We start from the raw sequence: 27682 nt of genomic DNA, 5'->3' as shown, positions 1-27682 counted from the left end.
ATCTTCGACACCTCTCTTTCCATGGAGGCGCAGATTGCAGCTATAACCAAGGCAGCATTTTTTCATTTTCGCCAAGCTAAGCAGTTGGCTCCTTACCTCTCTCGCCCTGACCTAGCCACTGTGATCCACGCGACGGTCACCTCCAGACTGGATTATTGTAACTCACTCTACGTGGGGTTGCCCTTGAGACTGACCCAGAAACTCCAGCAGGTGCAGAATGCCGCGGCGAGACTCCTTACGGGGTCCTTGCCATGGGATCACATTCACCCTGTGCTATACCAGCTGCACTGGCTCCCGGTGGAGTACAGGATCAGGTTTAAGGTGCTGGTTTTAACCTTTAAAGCCCTATATGGCCTAGGACCCTCGTACCTACGGGACCGCCTCTCCTGGTATGTCCCATGGAGGACCTTACAGTCTTCAAATAAAAACATCTTGGAGATCCCGGGCCACAGGGAGGTTAGGCTGGCCTCAACTAGAGCCAGGGCTTTTTCGGCGTTGGCTCTGATCTGGTGGAACGCTCTGTCCCAAGAGACTAGGGCCCTGCGGGACTTGACATCTTTCCACAAGGCCTGCAAGACAGAGCTGTTCCGCCAAGCCTTTGGCCAGGGTGCAGCCTGACTCCCTCCTTTGGCAATCTTCACAGAACTCTAGCCCAATGGTTGCCATCAATTTGATTTGAATTAATTTTATAATGAAATGATTTTAGAATGTTGTACTATTTTATTGTTGTTAGCCACCCTGAGCCCGGCTTCGGCTGGGGAGGGCAGGATATAAATAAAATTTATCATCATCATCATCATCATCATCATCATCATCACAATGAAATTCTCCCTCGTTCTCTTGAAATGGCAATGGTACCCATCTGAGAGGTGCCAGAACTTAGTTCCGGCGAGGTCCAGCTGAAAAAAAGGGGGATTTGTCCAGCCCTCTTTTAAACCCATCCCGATTGGCGGCCATCACTCCCTCTTGTGGCAAGGAGTTCCACAGTTGAACCCCATGCGCTGCGCAGAAGAAGAACTCCCTTTTGCCTGCCTCGAATCTTCCAACGCTCAGCTTCCCTGGATGCCCGAAAGTTCTAACGTGACGAGAGGAGGAGAAAGACTTTTCTTCCTCCACTTTCTGCACGACATGCATAATTCAGGACTCCGTGCATAAATATGTCAAGAGTCTCTGCCAAGAAAACTTGAATTCTGCGCCGTTTATGCATTATTTATCAAAATGGCACCCGCCGGCTTGTTTCTCACACACGTGCCGAGGGAATAGAGGTGGGAAGTGTCCCACTTTTGCAAGAGATAGTCCTCTACTTGAAGAAGGGAACAGGGAGCAGCAAGGTGGACTAGCACAGACCTGGCCAGAGTCCTGGCCATAGTCTCTTGCTCCCCATGATGGTGGGATCATAGAATTGTAAAATTGGGAGAGATCCCCAAAGGCCATCTAGTTCAACCTCCTTGCAATGCAGGAATGACAGCTAAAGAATAATCCCTGCCAGATATAATAATAATAATAATAATAATAATAATAATAATAATAATACAGTGGTTGCGAAGGAGATCCGTTCCGGAGGTCTGGTCGGATCCTGAGGTTTTCACAACTGGAGAGACCGCTTCTGTGCATGTGCGCACGGCAAAAACCCGGAAATATACTTCCGGGTTTGCCGCTTATGTATCCTGAAATTTACGTAACCGGAGGGATATGTAAGCGGAGGTACGACTGTAATAATAATAATAATAATAATAATAATAATAATAATAATAATTCATTTATACCCCGCCCATCTGACTGGGTTTCCCCAGCCACTCTGGGCGGCTTCCAACAGTTAATTTTTAACCTCCAAAAAGAGAGAGCTCTTTTGCTTTTCATATAGCCCTGTGGAAAGCCTCCAAGTTATGGCCTTTTCACCGTACATTTCAGTGCAAATTAAACCAATTATTCTCCAGCTCCCTCAAGCATCCTCATAAGGCTTGGCTTCCTTGATCAGTCTTGGTCACCCTCCTTGACCCATTTTCTTCTATCACTTGTAACTATTTAATTTACATGCTGCTTAATGCCTTCTAAGCAGTGTACAAAGTGTAAAAAAAACAACCCATTACGCAAATCTTAAAACAGGAGCGCCCATAATATAAATCCATCCAACTTTGAAATTGAAACGTCAGAACGGAAAGCTCCACAATGAGAAGACACAATGTTGTGCTTCCAGAAATGAGAGCTGGCTAGAAAAGTACATGGCGGCAGGTAGAGAGATGTGGAGCTGAATCTTCGCTAAGACTCTGCGAGGCTCTGTTATTAACCGCCGCTTCCGTGCAGATTAAATTGAGAAACATCTTTCGGTGACCTCCCTGCCTGCAGAAGCCAGCGGCAGAGTTATTGGGGAGCTTCCTCAAACATCATTAAATTCAAATAATTATTTCTTTTTTAATAGAATGAAGTGTGTGCCCAATTCTGGGACCCATGTCTTACCTGTCTGTAATGAAGTTGTGGAAATAAAAATAATAAAAATATAAATAATAAAAATGAGAAGAGAAGACTCCCTGGAAAAGACCCTGATGTTGGGAAAGATGGAGGGCACAAGGAGAAGGGGACGACAGAGGATGAGATGGTGGGACAGTGTTCTCGAAGCTACCAGCATGAGTTTGACCAAACTGGGGGAGGCAGTGGAAGACAGGAGTGCCTGGCGTGCTCTGGTCCATGGGGTCACGAAGAGTCGGACATGACTAAACAACAACATTATTATTATTATTATTATTATTATTATTATTATTAATGATGATGAAGAAATGATACATTCAAGATGGAGCAAGCTTGCTTCCATTTGCTTCAGAGGGTAGGACCTGAACCCATGGCTTCAAGAACGAGATTCCGACTAAACTGTAGGAAGAACTTTCTGACAATAGGAGCTGTTTGATTATGGAACAGACTCTCTCAAAAGGCGGCTGGACTCTCCTTCCTTGGAGGTTTTTAAGCAGAGGTTGGGTGGCCACCTGACATGGATGCTTGAGCTGAGATTCCTACATCACAGGGGTTGGACTAGATGACCGTTGGGGTCCCTTCCAACTCTATGATTCTGCAGTTATTAGCTCCTACAAGTCTACATCCTGACCTGGCTGCCAGGAGATCCAACTGAATGGAATGCAGCTTCCTTCTGAAAAGGGCAAGCTGGGCGAGGTGCAAATTTCCATGCTGTTTCTCTTTTGTCCTTCATATTCATGGACGGCCTTACTGTCTTCCATAAATTTGTCTGATCTCCTTATTTGAATTCCATAAAGGTAAAGGTAAAGGTACCCCTGACCGTTAGGTCCAGTCGTGGCCAACTCTGGGGTTGCTCTGGGCGCTCGTCTCGCTTTACTGGCCGAGGGAGCCGGCGTACAGCTTCCGGGTCATGTGGCCAGCAGGACTAAGCCGCTTCTGGCGAACCAGAGCAGCGCACGGAAACGCCGCTTACCTTCCCACTGGAGTGGTACCTATTTATCTACTTGCACTTTGACGTGCTTTTGAACTGCTAGGTTGGCAGGAGCAGGGACCGAGCAACGGGAGCTCACCCCGTCGCGGGGATTCGAAACCGCCGACCTTCTGATCAGCAAGTCCTAGGCTCTGCGGTTTAACCCACAGCGCCACCCACGTCCCTATTTGAATTCCATAGCAGCCTATATATTTACCTCTCTTGTTTAATGCACACTGCCTGCCTGCTCAATGTAAATTGAGGTGTTGTTGTTGTTGTTTAGTCGTGTTCGATTCTTCATGGCCCCATGGACCAGAGCACGCCAGGCCCTCCTGTCTTCCACTGCCTCCTGCAGTTTGGTCAGACTCATGCTGGTAGCTTCGAGTACACTGTCCCACCATCTCGTCCTCTGTCGTCCCCTTCTCCTTCTGCCCCCCATCTTTCCCAACATCAGGGTCTTTTCCAGGGAGTCTTCTCTTCTCATGAGGTGGCCAAAGTCTTGGAGCCACAGCTTCAGGATCTGTCCTTCCAGTGAGCACTCAGGGCTGATTTCCTTCAGAATGGAGAGGTTGGATCTTCTTGCAGTCCATGGGACTCTCAAGAGTCTCCTCCAGCACCATAATTCAAAAGCATCAATTCTTCGGCGATCAGCCTTCTTTATGGTCCAGCTCTCACTTCCATACATCACTACATCATTTTTTTAAGGGGATGTAAATAATATTTTTAATATTTCCTTTATCTGCCCTCTTAAATGCATGACCTGCCAGCTTCATCGGATAACGATACTTGTGAGTTTCCTTTGCTTTTCGAAAGTTTGTGGCTAATTCCCTCTTCATGTTCCTGTGTAAATAATTCAACGGGTTTTTGTGTGCAAATAATAGAAAAGGGCTGCTCAGATTTACTTATTGGTCCAAAAAATGGGTGCAAGATAATTCAAGATGATCCCAAGAAATATGCCCCTCCTGTGGATGGTTGTGCTTGACTTGGATGGGGTGAAGAACTGGCCTGACATACATAATCTCTCCTGTACCTTCTTGATATGGTCTTGGAAAATAATTTTTTTTGCTGCCTCAGTTCTCCATCTGTTATAATACTTCTTAGTATTACACTTAAAATGCTTCTTAAGATTGCTGAGAGGGTAGTTGAAAAAACACACACCATATTTTTAAATTAAATTAAATTTACAATGATGTGTCTGGATAGCTCAGTTGGCTAGAGCGTGGTGCAGATCTGATCTCCGTATGGGACAACTGCATATTCCTGCATTGCAGGCGGTTGGACTAGATGATCCTTGGGGTCCCTTATAACTCTACGATTCTCTGTTTACCTGTGAGATCATTTAACCCTACGTGCACCAACACAACCTCTTCAATCGGGAACCTCTTCGATCGGTGCCATTCCACATTTGCAAGAACTCAATTGTTCGGTGTGGCAACACCTGCAACTCTGGGAAATTCTTGAGTTTTTTTTAGGGAGCATTGCCAAAAATCGCTCACCCGCATGCCCTGCTGCTCGCATACGTCACGATAGCTGCTTGCCTGTTTGTCATCTGTCCCATCGCAGGCACAAGCCTCCAAACACCCGCCCAATTAACGCAGTGACAGCCAATCAACACCACCCCTTGCCGCAGCCACCAATAGCATGCCTAATAGCCGCTGACAACCTCCGGGTCGTGGCAACAGCCAATCACACGTCACCCCTATGCACTATCCGTGTATAGGACAACCCTGAATTTTAAAGCTTTTTTAAAAATTAAAAACCGCCGTCTAATACATGGAAAAGTACGGTAATTGTTGCTAGTTTTTCTTGACATCCGCCTGTCTTGGGAGACAGGGGAAGGCTGTGCCTTTGTGGGCAGAGTCAAACCGCTGGGAGGTTGCAGCACCAGTTGTGGCTGCAGAGACTGATGCAGGAGAGACATGTTTTGTTGCAGCCGGGGCAGAGGAAGGCGTCCAGTTGTGCTGCTGAAGATGCACAATTCTTCTCTCTGCGCTCCTGCAATTTTTTTCTTAGTGATCATTTTATGGCTTTATCTTTTTTGTAAACTGCTTCAAGGTTTGTTTGTTTTTCTCCTCCTACAGTCAGTGGTCTATGAAATAAAACAAGCCCATAAATGGTGGCAGCATCCTCTGGCTGGTTTGGGAGTAAGAATGCCTCCTTCTGTACAAACCACTCTCCTGTGCCAGAAGGTCTTCTGAGTTGATGCTCTCTGATTCCTGGACAGAGAATCGCCAGCTGTGAAGAATTGTGGCTGTGTGTTTTCCTTTTGATGGGCTGCACCAAAGAGATTGCCACAGTTCAAAATTTTCTCATCCTCTCCCCCAGCTCATTATCCGAGTCCACAACTTGACTTAAGTTCAAGCCCGGCTCGTCATGGGTTAACTGCCAGCGAGCTCTTCCCACTAGCCCTCTCTTCCCCGTTACAAAGGACCAGGGCTGGATTGAGGTTGGATGAGGCCCTAAGCTCCTGAAGGGAATGGGGCCCTTTCTATGTCCAGCTGTCCTTTGCCAACAACAAATTGTCCCTGTTTTTGTGTTGAATAGATGCTATATGGTCATTTATGGACCTCACAGGTATCTCAAGCCATTTGCACATGTTGCCCTGCAACCAGTCCATGCAGAATGTAGGCACCCTATATATAGAAATGATCAAACCAGTGATATTAGAGGGAGCAGGCGAGCAGGCGGGGCCCATGACTTACATCTTAGGAGCCTACACAACACAAAACAGGTTTTATTTTATTTGTTTTTTATCTTATATTTTGGAAATATACATCCAATTTGTCCCCTTTAAATTTTTTTGGGGCCCCCACATAAATCCAGGACTGCAAAGGGCCAGCAGTGGGGAGCAACCTAGCTGTCTAGTTTGTCTCGAAGGCCTGGCTTCTCCTGCCCAGTAACAATCAAGGCTGCTGAGATTTACGGCTATTGTCATTTCCTGTATCTGATTTAACAAGGGATGGAAGGACAGGACCTGTCAATTCATGATCTCTCACTTTCTCATTTCCCCCCAGTCTTAAACACAGTCCTCTGCATCTGGTGGCAATTTGTGATTACCAGTGAAAATTTGTCAGGATTTCAGTGCAAATCTGTCCTGATAAACACATATTTATATGCAGCCTTATCATTTTTTGCAAGCCGTTTCCCCTATTTTTTTGGTACATTATTTGCACTAATACCTTCATTCTTATGCACATGCTCCTGTAATGTTTGCATTTATGCAAGCATTGCTTGGTTGGAGCACTGCATTGCAAAATTCGGCTAAGTGCGACTTTTGAAGGACATCTGAGTCTCAATCTGCATATCGCCTTGGAAAGTGTGGATTGGGTAGAGCTGATTTTGAACATGTTCTGCATTGGATTTCTCCCCCAATCCTAGATCCGACTGGCTGAAATTTCTGTCTCATTTGGCTGTTGGACTTCTGTGCCAACACAGAGTGTGCGCAGCGACTGGGGCAAAGAAATAAATATCTTTGCTTAGTTTTATTTCAAATACTTAACAGTCAAACGCTGTAAGCCATCACTCATCACCAGCAGCATACAAAACATTTGATTAACTTAAATACAGTTTTCAAATAACCAATTACCCTATCACATCTCTTCATTCGGTGCAGAAAGTAAACTCCCCCTTCAATTAGTCACATTGACAAGAGACCACAGGTGTGCTGCCAAGCCTCTAAGTAGCACCATTGACCATCTCAAGATAAAGAAAAACCCAACACAAGCAGGCTTCCAATTTGAAATGGGGGTGGGGGGACAGAAGCTGTGACCCCACCCCAAACGGCAGTAGCCTGTTATGCAAGCCCCCTGGGAAACCTGACCTTTAACGCCTTTGTCTGAAACTGGAACAAGAGTTTTTGCTTTCCAGTTCCGTACATCCCAGCTGGCAAATCAACCACGCTTTGTGAGGGAGAACCAGAAGGTGAAATATCAAGAGGTTTGCCTCCTTCCCTGCAGTGGGTGCTGAAATCAGCAGAGGGGGCTCTCTTTGTTGTTTCTACATCCTCAGAGGCTCAGGGGTGGTTCTGGTCCAGCAGGATATGGTCTTCTCAGTGGTGGCCCCTAAGCTATGGCACCTTCGTTGTATGGCTTCCAAAGGTTGCAGAAGAAATACCTCTTTACTCTTGACACTGGAGTGGTATGTTCTTAGGACCCACCTTGTTTTTAGGGTCGAAAGTTGTTTCAGCCGTTGAAAGGCGGTTGGAGGATGGATGGCGGCTAACATATTGAGGTTGAATCCTGACAAGGCAGAAGTACTATTTTTTGGGGAGACAGGGGGGCTGGTGGGTGTGGAGGACTCCCTGGTCCTGAATGGGGTAACTGTGCCCCTGAAGGACCAGGTGTGCAGCCTGGGAGTCATTTTGGACTCACAGCTGTCCATGGAGGTGCAGGTTAATTCTGTGTCCAGGGCAGCTGTCTAGCAGCTCCATCTGGTACCCAGGCTGAGACCCTCCCTGCCCGCAGACTGTCTCGCCAGAGTGGTGCATGCTCTGGTTATCTCCCGCTTGGGCTACTGCAATGCGCTCTACATGGGGCTACCTTTGAAGGTGACCCGGAAACTACAATTAATCCAGAATGTGGCAGCCAGACTGGTGACTGGGAGCGGCCGCGAGACCGTATAACACCAGTCCTGAAAGACCTACATTGGCTCCCAGTATGTTTCCGAGCACAATTCAAAGTGTTGGTGCTGACCTTTAAAGCCCTAAACAGCCTCAAAGGCTCAGTATACCTGAAGGAGTGTCTCCATCCCAATCGTTCAATCAGGATACTGAGGTCCAGCACCAAGCGACACCTTTCAACTTCCTACTAAATAGATGGATTTTGTCAGGGGACTGATTAGTAAATCCAGGGAAACAGGGTTGTCTGGTAACCTTAACCAAGGGCCTTCTGGAGGTTCCCTCCCTGTGAGAAGTGAGCTTACAGGGAACCAGGCAGAGGGCCTTCTTGGTGGTGGCACCCACCCTGCAGAACACCCTCCCATCAGATGTCAAGGAAATAAACAACTATCTGACTTTTAGAAGACATCTGTTTAGGGAAGTTTTTAATGTTTAATGTTTTATTGTGCTTTTAATTCTGTTGGGAGTCGCCCAGAGGGGCGGGATATAGATAATACATTGTTGCTGTTGTTTATTTTTAATGCTGTTTTGTAATGTCAAAGAGATAAACAACTACCTGACATTTAGAAGACATCTGAAGGCAGCCCTGCTCAGGGAAGTTTTTAATGTGTGACATTTTGATGTATTTTTAATCTTTGTTGGAAGCAGCCCAGAGTGGCTGGGGAAACCCAGCCAGATGGGTGGGGTACAAATAAATAAATAATAATAATAATAATAATAATAATAATAATAATAATAATTTGCTGTAATCTGCCCTAGTGTCAGGCACTGGCTGGATGAAGAGGAATGGTGGAAGCACATAGGAAGACAATTTGAATTCTGGATTCTAGTGGTGGGAATAGTGGTTTAGGCCCACACCCCAGAGGAGGGGAAGAGCTGAAAAGTGCTGGAGGCTGGGATCTTGGAGGAGGAGAAAGAGGAGGAAACAGGCAGGTGGCCCAGCGCAAGGCAGAGACAGGAATCTGACCTGGCAGCTCCATCACAGAGCCACCCTAACAGCTTCTCCTCTGACAGCTGGCAAGCCCCCTCCACTCCCAGAACAAGGCGTCTGAGCAGAGAGCCAGGCAGACACAGAGAGGGTCCCTTGGGAGTTGCGTAGACAGAGTGAAGGGCTGGACACAGAGGGATAAGGAGAGGAGGGGGCGGCGGCGTTACAAGCCAGTCCGGGCAAGTGCTTCATCTAGACAGGATCAACCCTGAGAAGTCTCTGTTCTGCTTCCTTAATGGAAAAAAACAAAAACCAATTAATTGTACGTTAGCTGGTGTTTCCCTGTCTTTCTCTGATCTGTGAACGACCTGCTCTTCTTGTCAGCTCCCTGACGGTTGGACTTTAAGGTGAAGAGTACAGTGGATGCTCGGGTTGCGAACGCGATCTGTGCAGGATGAATGTTCGCAACCCGCAGCGTTCACAACACGCACGGGATGCAATTCGGCGCTTCTGCGCATGCGCAAAGCACTGGCTCGGCCCAGTATACCTGAAGGAGGCAGAGGGCCTTCTTGGTGGTGGCGCCCTCCCTGTGGAATGCCCTCCCATCAGATGTCAAAGAGATAAACAACTACCTGACATTCAGAAGACATCTTAAGGCAGCCCTGTTCAGGGAAGTTTTTAATGTGTGACAGCTTAGTGTATTATTGGTCTCTGTGGAAGCTGCCCAGATGGGCGGGGTACAAATAAATTATGATGATTATTATTATTATGATTATTATTATTATTATTCTGCGCATGCGCGACTGCCAAAACCCGGAAGTAACCCGTTCCGGTACTTCCATGTTTCAGCAGTCCGCAACCCGAAAAAACACAACCTGAAGCAGACGCAACACGAGGTATGACTGTACTTAACAATAAATAACTAAATGTGTGGGTCTGTGGGGGAAGCACACCTTGGGCACTTTGCATAGCCACACCACACTCCGTGACTTTGTTCCCCTCCGATTCCCCCCTCCACCCTTCCAAGTTTCCGTTCGCCCATCCCTTTCTCCTCCCCACACAGCCCTCCATGACCATTAGGTGAGCCCTACGACAAGGCCAACCCCCCACGTCTCTGACCCCCCCATTCCCCCCTTTGCCCCCTCGCTTTGCTTGAGGTGGGCGCTGCTCCTGCCTGCAGACATGGTGGTGTGGCTCTGCTGCGTGCCCAGGCTGGAGGGATGGGGTGGCGGCATCGGGGGCGGCAACAACATCATCATGGCGATGGAGCCTTGTGGCTTCTCCGGGCTCTTGTACCAGAAGCAGGAGCACATGGACCGGAAGAGGAGGACCGTGGCCCAGACACACCACCACCGAGTTTGCAGGCCAGAGCGGCGCCCGACTCCCCTCCCGTCTCTCCGGCTGCCATTTTGGACGAGGAGGAGGAGGCAACTCCCAGCACGCCTGCCTGCCGAGCCCAGACGAGGAGGTGGGAGGCCCTTCTCTCCACCTTCCTCCCTGCCAGCGACCGGTCCCCGTAACCCACGAGGCGCTACTGACCGGGCTTGCCTCTGCTTTGTGTCTTTGTTCCGCAGGGTACGGCCATGCGGCCCCGAGCACCGATGGTGGGAAGGTCTTCTGCATGTTCTACGCCCTGCTGGGGATCCCGCTCACCCTGGTCATGTTCCAGAGCCTCGGGGAGAGGATTAACACGCTGGTGAGGTACCTCCTGCACCGCATCAAGAAGTGCCTTGGGATGAGGCGGCCGGAGGTCTCGATGGCCAACATGGTGACCATCGGCTTCTTCTCCTGCATCAGCACCCTCTGCATCGGGGCCGCCGCCTTCTCCTACTACGAAAACTGGACCTTCTTCCAGGCCTACTACTACTGCTTCATCACGCTCACCACCATCGGCTTCGGAGACTATGTGGCCCTGCAGAAGGAGCAGGCCCTGCAGACTCAGCCCCAGTACGTGGCCTTCAGCTTCATCTACATCCTCACCGGCCTGACCGTGATCGGCGCCTTCCTCAACCTGGTGGTGCTGCGTTTCATGACCATGAACGCTGAGGATGAGAAGAGGGACGCCGAGCACCGGGCGCTGCTCAGCCGCAACGGCCAAGCCAGCAGCGTCCACACCACAGACACCACGGCGTCCTCCACGGCCGCCGCACTGGGGGGCGTGGGGGTGGGCAGCGGGGCCGGGGGCCGGGGGGGCCTCCGGAACGTCTATGCCGAGGTCCTGCACTTCCAGTCCATGTGCTCCTGCCTCTGGTACAAGAGCCGGGAGAAGCTGCAGTACTCCATTCCCATGATCATCCCCAGGGACCTCTCCACCTCAGACACCTGCATGGAACAGAGCCACTCGTCTCCGGGACGGTACCCCGAGACGCCGCCCAACCGGTGCTTCTGCAACGCCCAGCGATCGGCCATCAGCTCTGTATCCACAGGCCTGCACAGCCTGTCCGCCTTCCAGGGACTCATGAAGCGGCGCAGCTCGGTCTGAAGGCTGGCGAGACCCTCTCCGGGACTGTCCTAAATGGCAGAGGAAGGGGAGGAGGAGAGCGGTGGGGGTGGGGTGGGGAGATAGGCAGGCAGAGACCCCAGGCTGGGAGGAACGATACCCACCGTAACCGAAAATTCATACAGGTGACAATCTAAAGGGAAGGGAAGAGTCGGCAGCTGGGCCGGGCGTTGTGGGTGTGGGCCTAGGAGGACAGAGCAAGAGATGGGTTGGCTCCCTGGGTCACGGGGAAACCGAGTCATGGAGAGCTCCGAGGGGGCTCAGCTGCAGAAAGGGGGGTGAGATATGGAGGTCAAGCTGCTCCAGAGGGGTCAGCTGCTTCGAGCCCATTCTTCCCTGGAAGGGAGTCCCGCCAGCCACACTTCTGAATGCTCCCAGTTGCAGCAGCTCCGCAAAAATGTGAAACTTGAAAATCGGGGTCCCCCCCCCCATGGGAGTGGGGTATGGGATAAAGTGGGGCGGGGGGCAGCGGCAGCTCTCCTGGCTGAGTGTGATTTATACCTCTGTATATAGAGTGTAGACTGATGGAAGGACATAGCATCTCTCCTCACCCCTGGCCAATAAATGGGGGAAAATTAAGTTCTGGGTCACCCCACGCCATTCATTTCATTCCCTTCATTTTAGGGGTGAGTTAGCTCCTTTCTCCCCTGTAAGGAGGGGTTTGTGCATCGGATACGGGGCAGGGAACTCTGACCCTAAGTGTGCAAATGTCTTCAGTTACGAATGGTGTGTGTTGGCTCTTGGGTGACCAAAGGCGGCCATTGATGTGCTGCGTCCCGTTCCTTCGGGGCGATCTCCACTCCAGGGGACAAGGCCATGCAAAGCAGCTCCTGGGTCGCGCACCTCTGGGCTTGTGTGTTTTCCGCAACGCGGATGAACTCGCCCCTCCTTGCAGCTTTATACAAGACCTTTTATGCAAGAGTACATGAAGCCCGTAAAACACCCAAATCCTGCTCCACGGGGCTCAGAGCTGTGCCCCACATCTCCCCAGTCTTGACCCACCCCTCCCTCTTTTTGCCCTCAGCCCCCACAGCTTCCTCTTAAATCCGTCTCTGTTTTGGAGGGCGGTTGCATTTCTCTTTTCTTTAGGCACAGCGCAGGATCATGCCACCAACATCCTGATTTGTGGGGGCAAGCTCCGATCCATCACCCCTGCAGCCAAGAGATTCCCACTTTTCTAGGAACGGCTGTTTTCCTGCAAAAATGCAGTAGCCATACAAAAGAGGGGTATTTAGCAGGCAAAAATGAGCCAGTGAGAAGTCCATTGACCCCACCAGCCAGTTGCTCCTATTAGAAAACCAGCCACATCTCCGCCATTGATGTTGGCCAATGGCCTTGGAACAAACCCGCAAAGCCGCTGGGGGCATGCTAGAACGTTGTGGGGTCAGCCAGACCAGTGGCCCCCTCCCTCTGCCAACTCAGATCTGCCCATTTTGGTTTCTCATCTTTTCCAGTTCAGTTCTCCATGATTCCACACCAGTTTGTGATTTCTCTCTCTCTAAAAAAAGATTAAAGTTCATCGGCATTGGATTCAAATTACGACTCTATGATACTATTTGGCTGCCTTACTGGAGCAGAATACAAAAAGTGGCGCAGAGATGGGGCTTCCTGGAGTGGCCTCTGGTTCTTAGAATCATAGAACTGTAGAGTCGGTTCCAGCCTCTGGTGTGAGCCAACAGACTTGCACTGCCACAGTGTGGGATCCCAAAAGTGTGTCTTTTGGCCCGACGCTCTGGGGCAACCAAAGCACTGGTGCTAAAATAGGACATCTATTTTAGAGGTTGGGATCAGATGCCGGGGTGACATCTGTAGATTCAGGATGTCCCACTTTAAACAGGACAGTTGCACAGGATGTGTCCCCCATCTTATATTACAGTCGTACCTTGGTTGTCAAACGCCTTGGTACTCGTTCGTTTTGGCTCCCGAATGCCGCAAACCCAGAAATGAGGGTTCCGGTTTGTGAACCTTTTTCGGAAGCCGAACCTTCAACGCTGTTTCCAGTTGAGTGCAGGAAGTTCCTGCAGCCAATCAGAAGCTGCGCCTCGGTTGTTGAACGTTTTCGGAAGTGGAACGGACTTCTGGAACGGATTCCGTTTGAGAACCAAGGTACAGCTGTCGTTGTTTCAGATGGTGGAAGCTGTGGCAGTGGGCGAGGGGTTGCAAAGGAGGAGGAGGGGTCCTGGCACTTCTCTTCCATCTCCAACGTCCTAGATCGGTCCGGGAGCGGACGCCATCTTGCCACTCCCTTTGGGCAGCGCAATGTTTGGGGCTGGCCCTAGAGGCCGCTGTTCTTTCTGAGTGATGGTGGTGGTGGAGAACCCCTGTCCCCATTCTCTCCCTTCCTGGGGCAAGTTCCACTGACCTCGCCCTCCGTCCATGGCCTGCTCTGGAGCTAAGAGCATTAAACTTTCTCCCGAGCATCCGTTACTTCTCCTTCTGCACATTTGCTGAACATTGGTGTGCAGAACACTGTGTGTGGTGCAGCGGAGGGAATCAGGAGGAAAGGAGAGAGAGAGAGAGAGAGAGAGAGAGAGAGAGAGAGAGAGAATCACAGTCCAGCTCTGCTTCCCAAGTAAAACAGGCTCACGCACCAGCGAGCAAATTAGGCTAAGACGGTCTTAGGCGAAAGCTTTTTATATTTCTGCCCATGTGACCCCGGCCGCGGCGGCAGAGGCAACCCGCGAAGCGTCACGTAGGCAAAGGAGGAAGTCGAGGCCGGCTGGGTTGCAGACGAACCCTCTGGGATGCCGCCCGGTGCCCTGTGGCTGGTTCCAGAGCGCAAAGCGTGGAGGGGGAAGATGGATGGGTCGATGGAGGAGGAACGATCCCTGGGCTCTTTTCGGAAGGAGGGTGCGGAAAGAAATGCATGTGTGCAATTCGCGGCCCCGCTCGATAAAAACCCCTTTTCTGATCCGTCCATTTTGGCAAAGCTGTACAGGCCTCTTAGGAGGCAGAATTAGGCCAGGAAGCATTAAGCGAGCATATTGCTCTCGCCGCTGTCAATCATGCCCATCCCGCGTCGTTAAGCAATAGTGGCTTAACGGGGAGGGGAGGCACTGAGCGAATGAGATCTTCCCTCACGCATTTCATTACCTGGGAGTAAGAAGGGAGGCGAGAAAGCAATATCTGCCGGCTGGCTTAAATGAGCCACAGTATCTCAAGTGGAGGATCAATTGTCCCTGGAAACCCTGATCCAAGAGGAGCAAAGTCTGGATTGTAGGATCCCAGGAAGTCAGGAATCTGGGACTGAGACAAGCCAGGGTTCAGCCCAGCACAGGAACCCTCATGCTGCCTAGCGGTGGCTGTCCAGGGTTCCGGGAGCGAGTTCTGGGCAGGCGCTCTGCACATGCTCAGGTGCACTTCCTTCGCAATTCAGATCCAGCGTTGGGAACACAGTGAAGCCCCGGCTCAGGACCTCAAAGATGGCATTTGCTGAAACTGAAACATGGCAGGGAGGTCTTGCGCCCCTCCTGTGTCCCTGGCCTTTGAACTCAGGGGTGGCCAACACGCTGCTCTCCTGAGAATGCTGGTCTAGAGTTCCGATCATCCCTGGCCAGCCGCTGGGGATTATGGGAGCTGTAGTCTTCTTCCCAGCATTCCTCATTAATTCCTTGCCTTTTTAAGGCAACATTTCACAACAGAAAACTGCATGCACCCGGCAACACGTACCTGGGCGACTGTGAATCTACGTGTTGTGTGAACAACTCCCATGGAGGTCTCTTCCAGCTCCACAATTCAACGATTCTGTGGTTCTAATCCAGGCTGCCTCAACCTCGGCCCTCCAGATGTTTTGAGACTACAATTCCCATCATCCCCGACCACTGGTCCTGCTAGCTAGGGATCATGGGAGTTGTAGTCCCAAACCATCTGGAGGGCCGAGGTTGAGGAAGCCTGTTCTAATCCCTCAGGAATACCCCTCTTCATGAGACCCTGAAAATATGGGTGCCCCCAGGGCGACAAAGAGGGCAGTTCCCACCCCCTCCATATGAACCATAATCTCCAGATCCCCATTTTTCATTCAAAAAATCAAGAATAAGTTTCTAGCCTTTGTAGAACCTGAGATAGGAGGCACAACGTATAGGTGCTTTTCTAATTTTTTGGGGGGTGTTAACTTGCTCTCTCTCTTTCTGTGTTTTCCTTTGCCCCCCTCCCCTTGGAAAATCCCTGACTGATGCCTGGGAATATCTGTTTGTCTGCAGGAGGCAAGATGAGTTTTTTGTTCTGTTCCAGCAAGGCTCCCCTGATGCGCTTTCATCCATTTCATTTCATTTTAAAATTTGTATACCGCTTTTAACTCACCCGAGTCACAAAGCGGCTTACGTACAATAAATAATACCATAGCAGAACACCGCAATCACAACATAAATAATGTAAAATAATTAACAAATCATCGGTAAAACAACCTCCTTCGATAAAGCACTGTTAACGAAACAGCTTAACAAATAGGCTAAACAGCACAACCACGAGAAAAGTCATATTATAAAATTATCCTGAATACCATCAGTTTGCTGTGATTCCTGCATCTCAGGGGGTTGGGCTGGATGACCTTTGAGGGTCCCTTGCAACCAATTTTATGGTTATACCAGTAACCCTGCAATATAGTATGTGAACCTCAAATGTGTGTTGATCACTATGGTTCGCTTCGTGGAAATGTTCAGGGAGGCAGGAGAGGATATATTGTTTATTAATATCCTTCCTAACTTGTGCTAGCAAGTTCTATAACTTAGCAGACTTTCACTTTCCCCTTTTAAATGCACAGTGGGTAGCTGGTTGCAGGCTCGTGTAAGCCTCTCACTATTAGGTTCCTGGTAAGTCACCTTATATCCCTCTTAAAAGAATAAACAAGCCACAATCTTGTGTAAAGTAGTTTACTCACATTCTGTTCACAGTTGGATCCCTGAAGGCAGACTTAGGTACAAAGTATATACATGTGGATGTACCCCATATGGGGATAATCCCAGTGTCCTCTGTTGGCTGGAAGCCAACAGAGCATCTCTAGCTAGAAAGCTGATCCAATGATGCATGGCGTCAAAGAGAGAGTGTGCTGCGTGTCCTATCCTTTTGTGTTACCTGGACAGGTAAGGTCACACCCACATTCAGTCACATGCAAAGGAAGGATGCTCCAGCCAGGAGGAAACAGGAAGTATTCAACTGGCTGGACCAAACATCCCCCTGCATGTCCACTCTAGGAAAACGAGGAATGTTGTACTTGACTGCTCCTTATGTATCACATCCCACACCCTTAACAGTAGAGCCCCACACTAGAGGCAATGAGTCACACACATCTGAGCTGCGCAGGGAGAAATGAGTCTCAATTTACAAGCCCCGATCCCTGCGTTGCACGGGTTCGACTAGGTGAGCTTTGGGTGTCCCTTGCAACTCTGAAACTCTATGCTTCTAAGTCCTATTGAGCTCAACAGGACTTAACATTGAGTTACGTGCAACATGAATGACCCACGCCGGGGTCATTTTGCAGTAGTTGGCGGTTCTCCATGTTCAGACAGCAGGACACACACACATACACACAATAATGTGGGTGCAGCGAACCCCAAATTATTTCCATCCAAGCTCCTTATTCTTGATCCACTGCTTGTTTCCGGGGAAACCCTATATTCCACCCGCCTTTGCACATCCAAGGAAATGAGTGCAGTTTCCTCACTTGGCGCCAGACGAAACCAAGGCAGATCAAGAGTCCCTAGTCACCCCCAGTCTTAAACTCAGAGCCTCCTAATTATTCTGAGATGGAAGCAACTTGCAGGGTTATTATCTCAGAATAATAAGACCTCCCCCCCCCCCATCAACGGATCTGGGTTCACGGTCTGTTTTCCTTGAGCTATCAGAAGCGATTCTGCTGCAACGAATTAGCCGGGCAGCTAAAGTCTAGGGAAAAAATGTGTTTTTAGACTTCTTTCCCTGTCCTGCTTCGAAATCAGGGACTTTTGCTGAATTCCTCGACTGCAGGGGGAATTCCGCAGGGCTTCACTGGTGACGGGGGAATAAAGATAGAAACCAGAAAAATGATAATATTCAGCCGCAACACCCAGAAGCAATGAATGAGAGTGGCATTTGAAAGCTGTCTCAGGGACTTGGCCACACCCACCTTTCACCCAGCTCTTTCCTGACACAGCTGTGTGCTTTAAAGCTCCATCTTTCCCCCCACGAAAAGAAACACTCTTGAGTGCATTATCAGAGCAAAGGTCAATTCAGGTTTCCTGCCCATTGCTGTTTGCTCCGATTCAGCTTTAGAGATCGAGTTTCCGGTGGGGGGGGGAAGGGCGGTGCTCGGACATTGAGCTTTAAAGTGTGGGAATGTTCAGGGATGCAAGAGAGCATATATTGTCTGATTATAGCCTTTCCAACTTGTGTTCACAATTTAGCAGAGTAACATCCCCCTTTTTAAACTCACAGCGGATGCGTTTGCTCAGGCTCGCTCAAGCCTCTATAATAACTGTTCTGGTATTTCCCCCTTATTCCCTCATAAAAGATAAGACACAACACAGTCTTCTATAAAAGTATAAAAAGAGTTTACTCACATTCTGTTCACAATCGGATCCCAGAAGGCAGACTTAGCTTAGAAAAGTAACATACACCTGGAGACTATCTCATAAGGAGACAGTCCCTAGGCAGATGTTGCTTCTTCGATGCATGTAGTCAAAAAGAGAGAGATGGCTGCCCTGCCCTGTGCTGTTGTCGTTACCTGCACAGGTGAGGCCACACCCACCTCTAGTCACATGCAGAGGAAGTCTGTCCCAGCCCAGAAGGAAACAGGAAGTTGACCTGCTGGCTGGACAAACATTCCTCCCCATGTGTAAACATGTTCACTCTAGGAATGTTGTACTTGACTGCTCTTGTGTTTCACATCCCACATAAAGAGTGAGCCATGCCTGGAAAGAGTGGAGGAAATGTATGTGTGAACAAGGAAGTGTGCATTAGCTGAGATTCCTGCATGGCAAAGGGGTCAGGCTGGATGACCCTTGGTAGCCCCACCCCCCAACTCAACAGTTCTATGATTCTTACAGCTTAAGAGCTGCAGTGATTCTCCCACAACCAGCTGGGAGAAATCATTGAGTCTGGGTGAGTATTTTATGGTGCAACTGGGGTGGGAAGAGGGTAGACAGAATCATTGAATCATAATTTTGGGAGGGGCCCTCAAGGATCATCCAGTCTAACCCCCTGCAATGCAGGGACCTCAGCAAAAGAATCCCTGGCTGACATGCAACTGGGAGGGCCAAGGCCACTAAGCAAGCCAAAGGCAGGTGCCAGCTGTTTTTTCACATTGCCCCATTGCTCTGATGGGCAAACCGATCCCAATACACTCATCAAAGGGAAATGCTTTGTTGCAAAAATAAATCCAGAAATTCATAACAGGTGGCAAAATGCAAAAAGCCTGCCTTCTACCCTGTTGCAAGACTCCGCTGCGAAAGAATGAAGTCTGCCAAATGCAAAAGCTGAAGCCTCTGGACATGTCTCTGGTCGGAACTCGAACCCGTAGCCTCCCTTCGCTGGCACTGGCACGCTGCTCCTACCCATTGCTACGCCTCTCCTTTGCCAAAGAGCCGCTCCGCTTTCCTTTTCCGGCTAACGCTGCGCACCAAAGGCGGTGGCTCAAGTCTGGGGGGGGGGGGGGGGGGAGAAATCTCAGCCTAACTAACCTAAGCGTGAGATGCATTGCAAATCGGGGTTGGACTGGATGACCTTCAGGGGTCCCTTCCAACTTGGCAGTCCTATAATTCTATGCTGCAGCTGCATGACCGATGCAGCAAGTTGCTGGGAATCAAGTTGGGGAGACGCTCAAGACTAGGACTGAGCCCTGCGGCAATATTCCCTTCCTCTTCCTCTTCATTTTATGGGCCAGCCCACTTGGACTATTAGGGTATTTTGGGGGTTGGGGGCAGAATTCCAAGGTCACGGGGAAAATGGATCAAACCGGTGTTTTGCAAAGTTGCAAAGGTGACCCTGCATTTTGCTATTTTTCCACAGGCGAAGAAGAATTAACCCCCCCCCCCAATTTCTAATACTTGACATTGTATATAATGTTAGATATGGGATTTTAAAGAAGAGCTATTTATTATAAATGACGCTATGTACACACCATATCGACGTAGACGTGATCTCTTGCAAGGGTATTGCAGGGGGGGAACTTGCTTCCGAGCAATTGGGGAGAATTTTATTCTTAGCTGGGGTTTTTTTCACCCATAGAAAAATAAAGAGTTGGGGGGTTGGGGGGGTGGAATAAAATGCTCCTGGACAAATCTTCTCTCTTTCTCATGCCAAAGCATATTTGTACTGCTCTTTTACTTTCATTTTAGAAACAAAATAAAGTCTGAATTCAAGATCAGCTGTCTCCCTCTGTTCTTTGAACCTCTCTCCCTTTCTAGACATCTGAGATGTGCTGCTTTTGTGGGTTATTGCTGAAGCTCAGGTTTGCTGGGAAACAGACCCACTTCTCTGAGTAGGATAGCAGAGTCCTGTACGTTGAAATTTGTTGAATTGAATTTTATTATTACGGTCACAGACCAGTTCCGGCTCACTTATGGGGTTGTGCAGGGTTGTTAAGGCAGCAGAGAGCATTGTTGGCTGCCCACTCTCCACCTTAGAGCAGATTTATGCCACAAGGTGCCATAGGAAGGCACTGGACATAGTAAAAGATCCATCGCATCCTGGTCACTGTCTCTTCGAGCTCTTGCCGTCAGGACGGAGATACAGGACGATGAAGACAAGAACGAGCCGTCTTAAGAACAGCTTCTTCTCCAGAGCGATCTCGGCCCTGAATGGGAAGCCCGGACTTTGAAAGTCACCTAATCTCCCTTGCTGTATTATACTGTATTGATTAATTAGTGTTTTTATGGAGCAGTCAAGTAATTTCGTTGTCCCCGAAGGGGGCAATGACAATAAATATATTATTATTATTATTATTATTATTATTATTATTATTATATCAGGAAAATCATAAAACACCGCAGGAATACATTGAATTGCAATTGGGTATGACAGAGACAATACAGATATAGAGGCAGTTAAAATCTTGATCACTAAAATAAGACCTAAAATTGTCATTTAAAACCCTAATCATTTTGGTAGTACAGCTTGTTCCCTAAGTTTTATGGCAGTCGCACAGAATTTGGCCACCCTTAGCATGATCTCTAGATCCTTGTCCTCTACCAGGAGTTTTAGATATTGAAGTTCGGACCCATTTGGAGATTTTTGTGTAACAGGAGTGATAAATACCGAGCGTAGATCCCCGTAGAAACGGCAGCATAACAAGACACGAGAGACAGTTTCTTCCTCCATCAAGCCGCAGGGGCAGACTCGTTCCACGTACGGTTTACCCTCGAATCTGCCCTGCAATAAGGCAGATGGCAGCACGTTGGTTGAAATTTGTTCTTCAAATGCTCCCTCTGCAAACCGTGATGGCAAGCATTTTCCAAATGGCTGGATATTTGGCCAGTATTTGATATTCAACGTCACCGTTTGACATGCAGTGCTTCCTCCCAGTAGCCGACAGACATGCAGCAGCAGACATGCAGCAACAGACAAGCAGCAGCAGATAGGTTTCTCTACTGCAAAGCTTTAGCATATAAGCAAATGTGAAAAGAAAAGGCAATATCCTGTATCAGAGAGAGGGGGAGGAAATTGTGCCGTACATGTAACGCAATTTTTTTTTATAATCCCAGATGTCTACTAACAGTTTTCTTGATATAATTACTTTGCAAATTTTTGCTTTTCAAGTTTTGCTGATTTTATCCATGTTTTGTTCATAATTCCTTTTTTGTGTACCCCCCCATAGAGATTTTTATGATAGAAATGGTCTATACAGTTTTCTAAGTGAATGTATGAATAAATTACAGACTTCAAAGATGTGAAGTAACAGCCAGCATTTCACAGTATCCAATCGCTGCTTTGCAAATCTTGCAATGTCTCCTAATCAGTTTCCTACTATTAATTATATTCAATTATTCAGTTGAATTTAGTCCATTCCCAAATATTATTGTGAATTGCCCCAACATTTAAGGTCAGCTGATGCAGCAGATTCAAATGGTTGTGGAGTCCGGATTTATTTCCCCAAACTAGCAGGGCCTTTTCTTCAACAGCCCCAGATGACATTTGGATGACCTTCCGTCCAACGTTCTATTGTCTTCCTATGTGCCTTTGCTCTGCATCGTTCCATCGTGTCCCTGGTACTTGAAAGGTAATATTTCTTTTGTGCTTTATTGTGTTTATTACTTGTCTATTTTCAGTTGTCATTTCAGTTCTGTATTTTCATCTAAATTCGATTTTAAGTTTTTATTTATTTACGTCTTTATTTGAAAACCAGGCTCACCGTTCTGCAAACCAGTCATTAAATCAAATTATGTGAACAGGGGAAGGTCCTTCCTAGGTCACATTTTGCTTTCAAAATTCCAACATCAAAATTTGAACCCAATGGTCAAATTAAGTCATTTGAATGCTTTATATATTTTTAAAGGAATCCCAGGTCTTATGGAAATGCTTTGCCCACATTCCACATGAGAATGAGATGGGATATCTCTGTCCTGATGTCCATCCTCAGATCTTTCTCTTCCATTGGGGTCAGGAATTACATCACTTTCGCCCTCTCTCCATCTGCAGAACTAGGCCATTTTTCCATGCTCCAGACACGCATGGAGATCTGGAGAAGAGGAGACAGAGAAGTGGTATGAGAGCCATCTTCAAATATCTAAATGGCTGTTCCGTGGATGATGGAGAAAGCTTGTTTTCCGCTGCTGCAGAGGGGAGGACCTGAACCAACGGATTCAAACGATAAGAAGGGTGATTCTGATTAAACACTAGGAATAACTTTTTGATGGTAAGAGTGAAAGGGATACCCTCTGGAGATGGTGGGCTCTCCTTTATTGGGAGGTTTTAAAACCGAGACTGGGTGGTCAAATAGAGGTTGGATGCTTTAGCTGAGATTCCTTCATTGGAGGGGGTTGGAATAGATGATCCAGAGTCTCCACCCCCATCGTTCTGCCTGGACACTGAGGTCCAGCTCCGAGGGCTTTCTGGCAGTTCCCTCCCTGTGAGAAGTGAGGTTACAGGGAACCAGGCAGAGGGCCTTCTCGGTGGTGGCACCCACCCTGTGGAACGCCCTACCATCAGATGTCAAAGAGATAAACTACAGTGGTACCTCGGGTTACAGACGCTTCAGGGTACAGACTCCGCTAACCCAGAAATAGTACCTCGGGTTAAGAACTTTGCTTCAGGATGAGAACAGAAACTGTGTGGCGGCAGCAGTGGGAGGCCCCATTAGCTAAAGTGGTGCTTCAGGTTAAGAACAGTTTCAGGTTAAGAACGGACCTCCGGAACGAATTAAGTACATAACCAGAGGTACCACTGTATCTGACATTTAGAAGACATCTGAAGGCAGCCCTGTTTAGGGAAGTTTTTTGTGTTTGATGTTTTATTGTGTTTTTAATATTCTGTTGGGAGCCGACCAGAGTGGCTGGGGAAACCCAGCCAGATGGACAGGGTATAAATTATTATTACTATTATTATTATTATTTTATTAGTATTAGTATTATTGAATTGTAGAGTTGGAAGGGACTCCGAGGGTCATCTAGTCCAACCTCCTGCAATGCAGGAACCTCAGCTAAAGCATCCATTACAGATGGCCTGCCAACCTCTCCTTAAAAACCTCCAAACCTCATTGCAGTGGGCTGTAGGTTCCTTCCAACTCTGCAATTTGATGATTCTTTGAGTCGCTCCCAGAGCTACCAGGAGATACCGGGAGTTGAACCTGCGACCTTCTGCATGGTTGTTGTTGTTGTTGTTGTCGTCATCATCATCATCATCATCATCATCATCCAGTCCATTACTGAGGCAAGACACATCCCCTGCCTCACCTCCAGATATAAAGGAGAAGTAGACAACATTACTCCGAAACTCTGGACGAACCCTCTCAGCAGTTTCGTGTAGATGTTAAGCAGCAGAGGGGATAAAATTGAGCCCTGATGAACCTCATATTGAAGGCTCCATGGGACCCAAACATCACCCTCTGGAAACTGTTGGGATACTGCCGGGAAGACGGGGGCATCAGGCAGGCCCCCAGCTGACTCCAGCCACCGGCCGGCAGCCGGTCTCCCTTGGAACAGCATCAAACAGCGACATGAGCCTCAGATACGTTTAGAGACCCGTGCACGCTCTGTCAGCAGAGCGTGTAAATCTTCTCACAGCAGAAGAGGAGGACAGAGAAATGTGCAAGCATAATGTACAGTATTTTATTCAGCATAGTTCAGGAACAAAGGGAAAAACATGTCTGCTTGCCTTCGTGTCCAGCAAAACAGCAGGAAAGCAAAAGCAATATACAAACGGAAGTTCCCAGCAGACTGTGCAGGACGTAAACAGGCATGTGATACACAACAGTCATGCCTGACCCTTTTAAGGTGGAATGGAACTAGATCCTAACAGAAACATCCATCCAAGTAGGGCTGGGACCACCACAAAATGATACCATCCATCCCCAACTTGGACAGCCACTTCAAAAGGATACAATGGTCAGTGGTATCCCCTCCCAACAGAGGTCATTAACCAGAGCAGTTTCTGTGCCAAAATTGGACCTAAACCCCGATTGAAATGGTCTGGAAAATCAGTTTCAGATTCATGGGCCCTGGATGTGATGGACTAGGAGCAAGACTTTGGGGTTGGAACAGAAGACTCGATGAAGATGTTGACCCCGGGTGCAGCTCCTGTGAAACAGGCACCTTCCAATTTCAGCATCACAAGTACAGTGGTACCTGAGGTTACAAATGCTTCAGGTTACAGACTCCGCTAACCCGGAAGCAGTACCTCAGGGTAAGTACATTACTTCAGGATGAGAACAGAAATCACGCGACGGCAGTGGGAGGCCCCGTTAGCTAAAGTGGTGCTTCAGGTTAAGAACAGTTTCAGGTTAAGAACGGACCTCTGGGATGAATTAAGTTCTTAACCAGAGGTACCACTGTAAAGGAATTGAAAATAAAACTGGCAGTATATTCCGATGCTGTTGTGCAAATCTATGGTGTGACCACATTTGGAACACTGTGTACAGTTCTGGTTGCCTCGCCTCAAAAAGGATGCTGTAGAGTAGGGACATGGGTGGCGCTGTGGTCTAAACCACAGCGCCTAGGTCTTGCCGATCAGAAGGTCGGCAGTTCAAATCCCCGCGACGGGGTGAGCTCCCGTTGCTCAGTCCCTGCTCCTGCCAACCTAGCAGTTCAAAAGCATGTCAAAGTGCAAGTAGATAAATAGGTACCGCTCCAGCGGGAAGGTAAACAGTGTTCACACTGCTCTGGTTCGCCAGAAGTGGCTTAGTCCTGCTGGCCACATGACCCAGAAGCTGTATGCCGGCTCCCTCGGCCAGTAAAGTGAGATGAGCGCCGCAACCCCAGAATTGGCCACGACTGGACCTAATGGTCAGGGGTCCCTTTACCTTTACCTTTAGAGTTGGGAAACGTTCAGAAAAAGGGCAACTAAAAGGATTAACAAGAAAAGATGACTCAGAGGCAACATGATAGATGTTTTTAAAATTATGAATGGCATGAATAAAGCAGAGAGAGAAACGCTTTTCTTCCTCTTTCATGGACATCAACTGAAGCTCAATATTGAGAGATTCGGGGCGGGGGGGGGGAATCTAGATTACTATAAAACAGGGACGTACAACTCCCAAGAGACTGCGATCTACTCCCAGAAAAAACCTGGCAGTGATCTATCCATTTTTTTGGGGGGGGGGAGTTTAAAGTTGTTGACCTTTTTTTTGGGGGGGGGGCTTCCACACTTAAGGAGCTTTTTTAAAAAAACTGAGAGTGCAGAATTGCAATAAATCGCTCACCTACAACTCAGCCAAACGCAGCTCTACGGCAGACAAGAAAGGCACACCCAAAAAACGCAACACAGGGAAAGAGTGAGGGGGGGGAGGGGGCGGACACAGGATTATAAACAAGGCAAATGATAAGGATCCCGCGATCGACCACGGTCAACTGGGGATTGACCTGTTGATCACGGTCAACAGCTTGAACAACCCTGCTATAAAAGATGCAGCAGGAAATGTTTAATAATGAGACCCATGGAGGAATAGGATGGTCACCAATTTGGATAGCTTTAAAAGAGAATCCAATTTATGAAGGATGGGACTGCTGGTGGCTCCTAGTCAGGATGGCTCTGCCTGCCTATACACTTGGAGCAATGCTTCTGAATCCCAGTTGCTGGAAGCTACAGAACAGGAGAAGGCTATTATGCTCGGATCCTGCTTGTGGGTTCCTCCCATGTGTCTGGCTGACCACAGTGAGAACAAGATGCTGCAGCTGGATGGGCCATTGGCCTGCTCCTTCTGGCTCTCCTTATCTCTGTTAGGATATTTCCTTTCCACCTTAAAAGGGAGCAGGCTGTGAGTCACAGAGTCTGCGTATTTCCTGTTCACAGGATGTTTATGTTTGCTATTGCTTTCGTTTTCTCTCTCTGTGTCGTAGACACTAAAGCAGGCAGTCATGTTTTTCTGTGTTCTGATCAACGCTGAATAAACTTGTAAATAATGCTCTCCTGAGTGCAACTTTTCGCTGTGCATTATCTGCTGATAGAGCGTGCATGAGCTCTGGAATGTGGCAAGATATTTTCTAGAAACTCATGTCGCTGCGTGCCTACGGGAGGTCGATGGATCGTCCGGCAGACGGCTTGGGGACCTTGATGGACTTTATCTCCCTGGCAGTATCCCAACAATCTCTAATGTCCTCTGCTGCCATCTTGCTTCTTAGCACCTCCCTAGGGAAACTTGTTTGACACACTTCTTCTTCTTTGGTGATCCCTTGCAGCCGAGGAAGATTGTCTTCCATAAACACTGTTTATGTACGTTTCCGAGCACAATTCAAAGTGTTGGTGCTGACCTTGAAAGCCCTAAACGGCCTCAGTCCAGTATACCTGAAGGAGCATCTCTACCCCCATTGTTCTGCCCGGACACTGAGGTCCAGCTCCAAGGGCCTTCTGGTGGTTCCCTCACTGTGAGAAGCCAAGTTACAGGGAACCAGCAGAGGGCCTTCTCGGTAGTGGCACCCGCCCTGTGGAACGCCCTCCCACCAGATGTCAAAGAGAACAACAACTTTCAGACTTTTAGAAGACATCTGAAGGCAGCCCTGTTTAGGGAAGCTTTTAATGTTTGATGCATTACGGTATTTTAATATTTTGTTGGAAGCTGCCCAGAGTGGCTGGGGAAGCCCAGCCAGATGGGCAGGGTATAAATAATAAATTATTATTATTATTATTATTATTATTATTATTATTATTATTATAACAATGAGTCCGTAAGTGATTGTGGGGGCCAATTCTGGATCCACATGTCCTTCCACAGTGGGGACATAGGTTTCCGGGTGGGAGTTGATCACGGTGTGGATTTACCAAATGTGCCTTCATCTTGGCACATTTCTCTTTTCCGTCCTGAGTTTGAGCATCTTCAAAGCCCATGACACCTTTGCGTGCTAAGAGGAAGACACACTTCGCAAATCCACACCTAATGAACTCCCACCCAGAAACCAATGTCCCCACTGTGGAAGGACGCGTGGGTCCAGAATTGGCCTCCACAGTCACTTACGGACTCATTGTTAAAACTGTGTTTATGGAAGACAATATTGCTTGGCTACGAGTGATCACAGAAAAAGAGGAGGAGGAGGAGGAGGAGGAAGAAGAAGAAGAAGACTGCCTGCTTTGGGAACCATTCCTTCAGAGCGTCAACTGCATCTGATGCTAGCCTTCCCAGAGGCCTGAAACTGGGCGTGCGTTACCACCAATGGGTACGGTGCTTGTTTTGGAACGTGTTCCACAGCTGGGGTGGTGGGGTCATAACTTCTAGTCCCTTGACAGAGAGACTGGGAACAGCTGCTTGCCAGGAATGCGCCTGGAACAGAGGGCATCCTGAGGGGCTGAGAGGTGGGCTGCGGAGGCGGCAGGGGGGCAGCGGGGTCCTGAGAATGGAACAAGGAGCCTGCCGGCCTTCCGAGTTGCCACAAAGCGAGAAAGTAACCTCTGGGCCCCGCTTCTGCACACAGCTCCGAGGCGTCCCCGATGAGTTTGGAAACTGTTTGTTTTTCCTTTTGTCAGACATGAAGATCTGCTAATGAGAAGGGTCTGTTCTTGCTTCTTCCCGGTGGACTTTTCCCACGGAACGAGGCATGCGGTTTCAGGCTGTTCTGTTGCTCTGCAGCAAGCCAGAAAGAGCCACCC

The 27682-nt window shown here is 48.5% G+C and overlaps 1 protein-coding gene across 2 annotated transcripts in view; it reads left to right on the top strand.

The window, feature by feature from the left end:
* KCNK3 (potassium two pore domain channel subfamily K member 3) overlaps positions 1–19098 on the top strand; it is a 101880-nt gene extending 82782 nt beyond the window's left edge. The window contains exons 2-3 of one of the 2 annotated variants that reach the window (XR_013984779.1): positions 10554–17394; positions 18482–19098. Coding sequence is in view for 1 of the 2 variants with exons in the window: in XM_081001120.1 (XP_080857246.1) it covers positions 10554–11461 (908 nt within the window). In the remaining variant the exon portion in view is untranslated. Of the gene's footprint in view, positions 1–10553 lie in introns of both variants that reach the window. The other variant, XM_081001120.1, reaches the window with a different exon arrangement.
* The last annotated feature ends 8584 nt before the right edge of the window (positions 19099–27682 follow it).

This window comes from Podarcis pityusensis, assembly GCF_964106645.2.
Source record: "Podarcis pityusensis genome assembly, chromosome: 3".
Taxonomy (NCBI): Eukaryota; Metazoa; Chordata; class Lepidosauria; order Squamata; family Lacertidae; genus Podarcis; species Podarcis pityusensis.
This window is presented reverse-complemented; position numbering and strand designations above follow the sequence as displayed.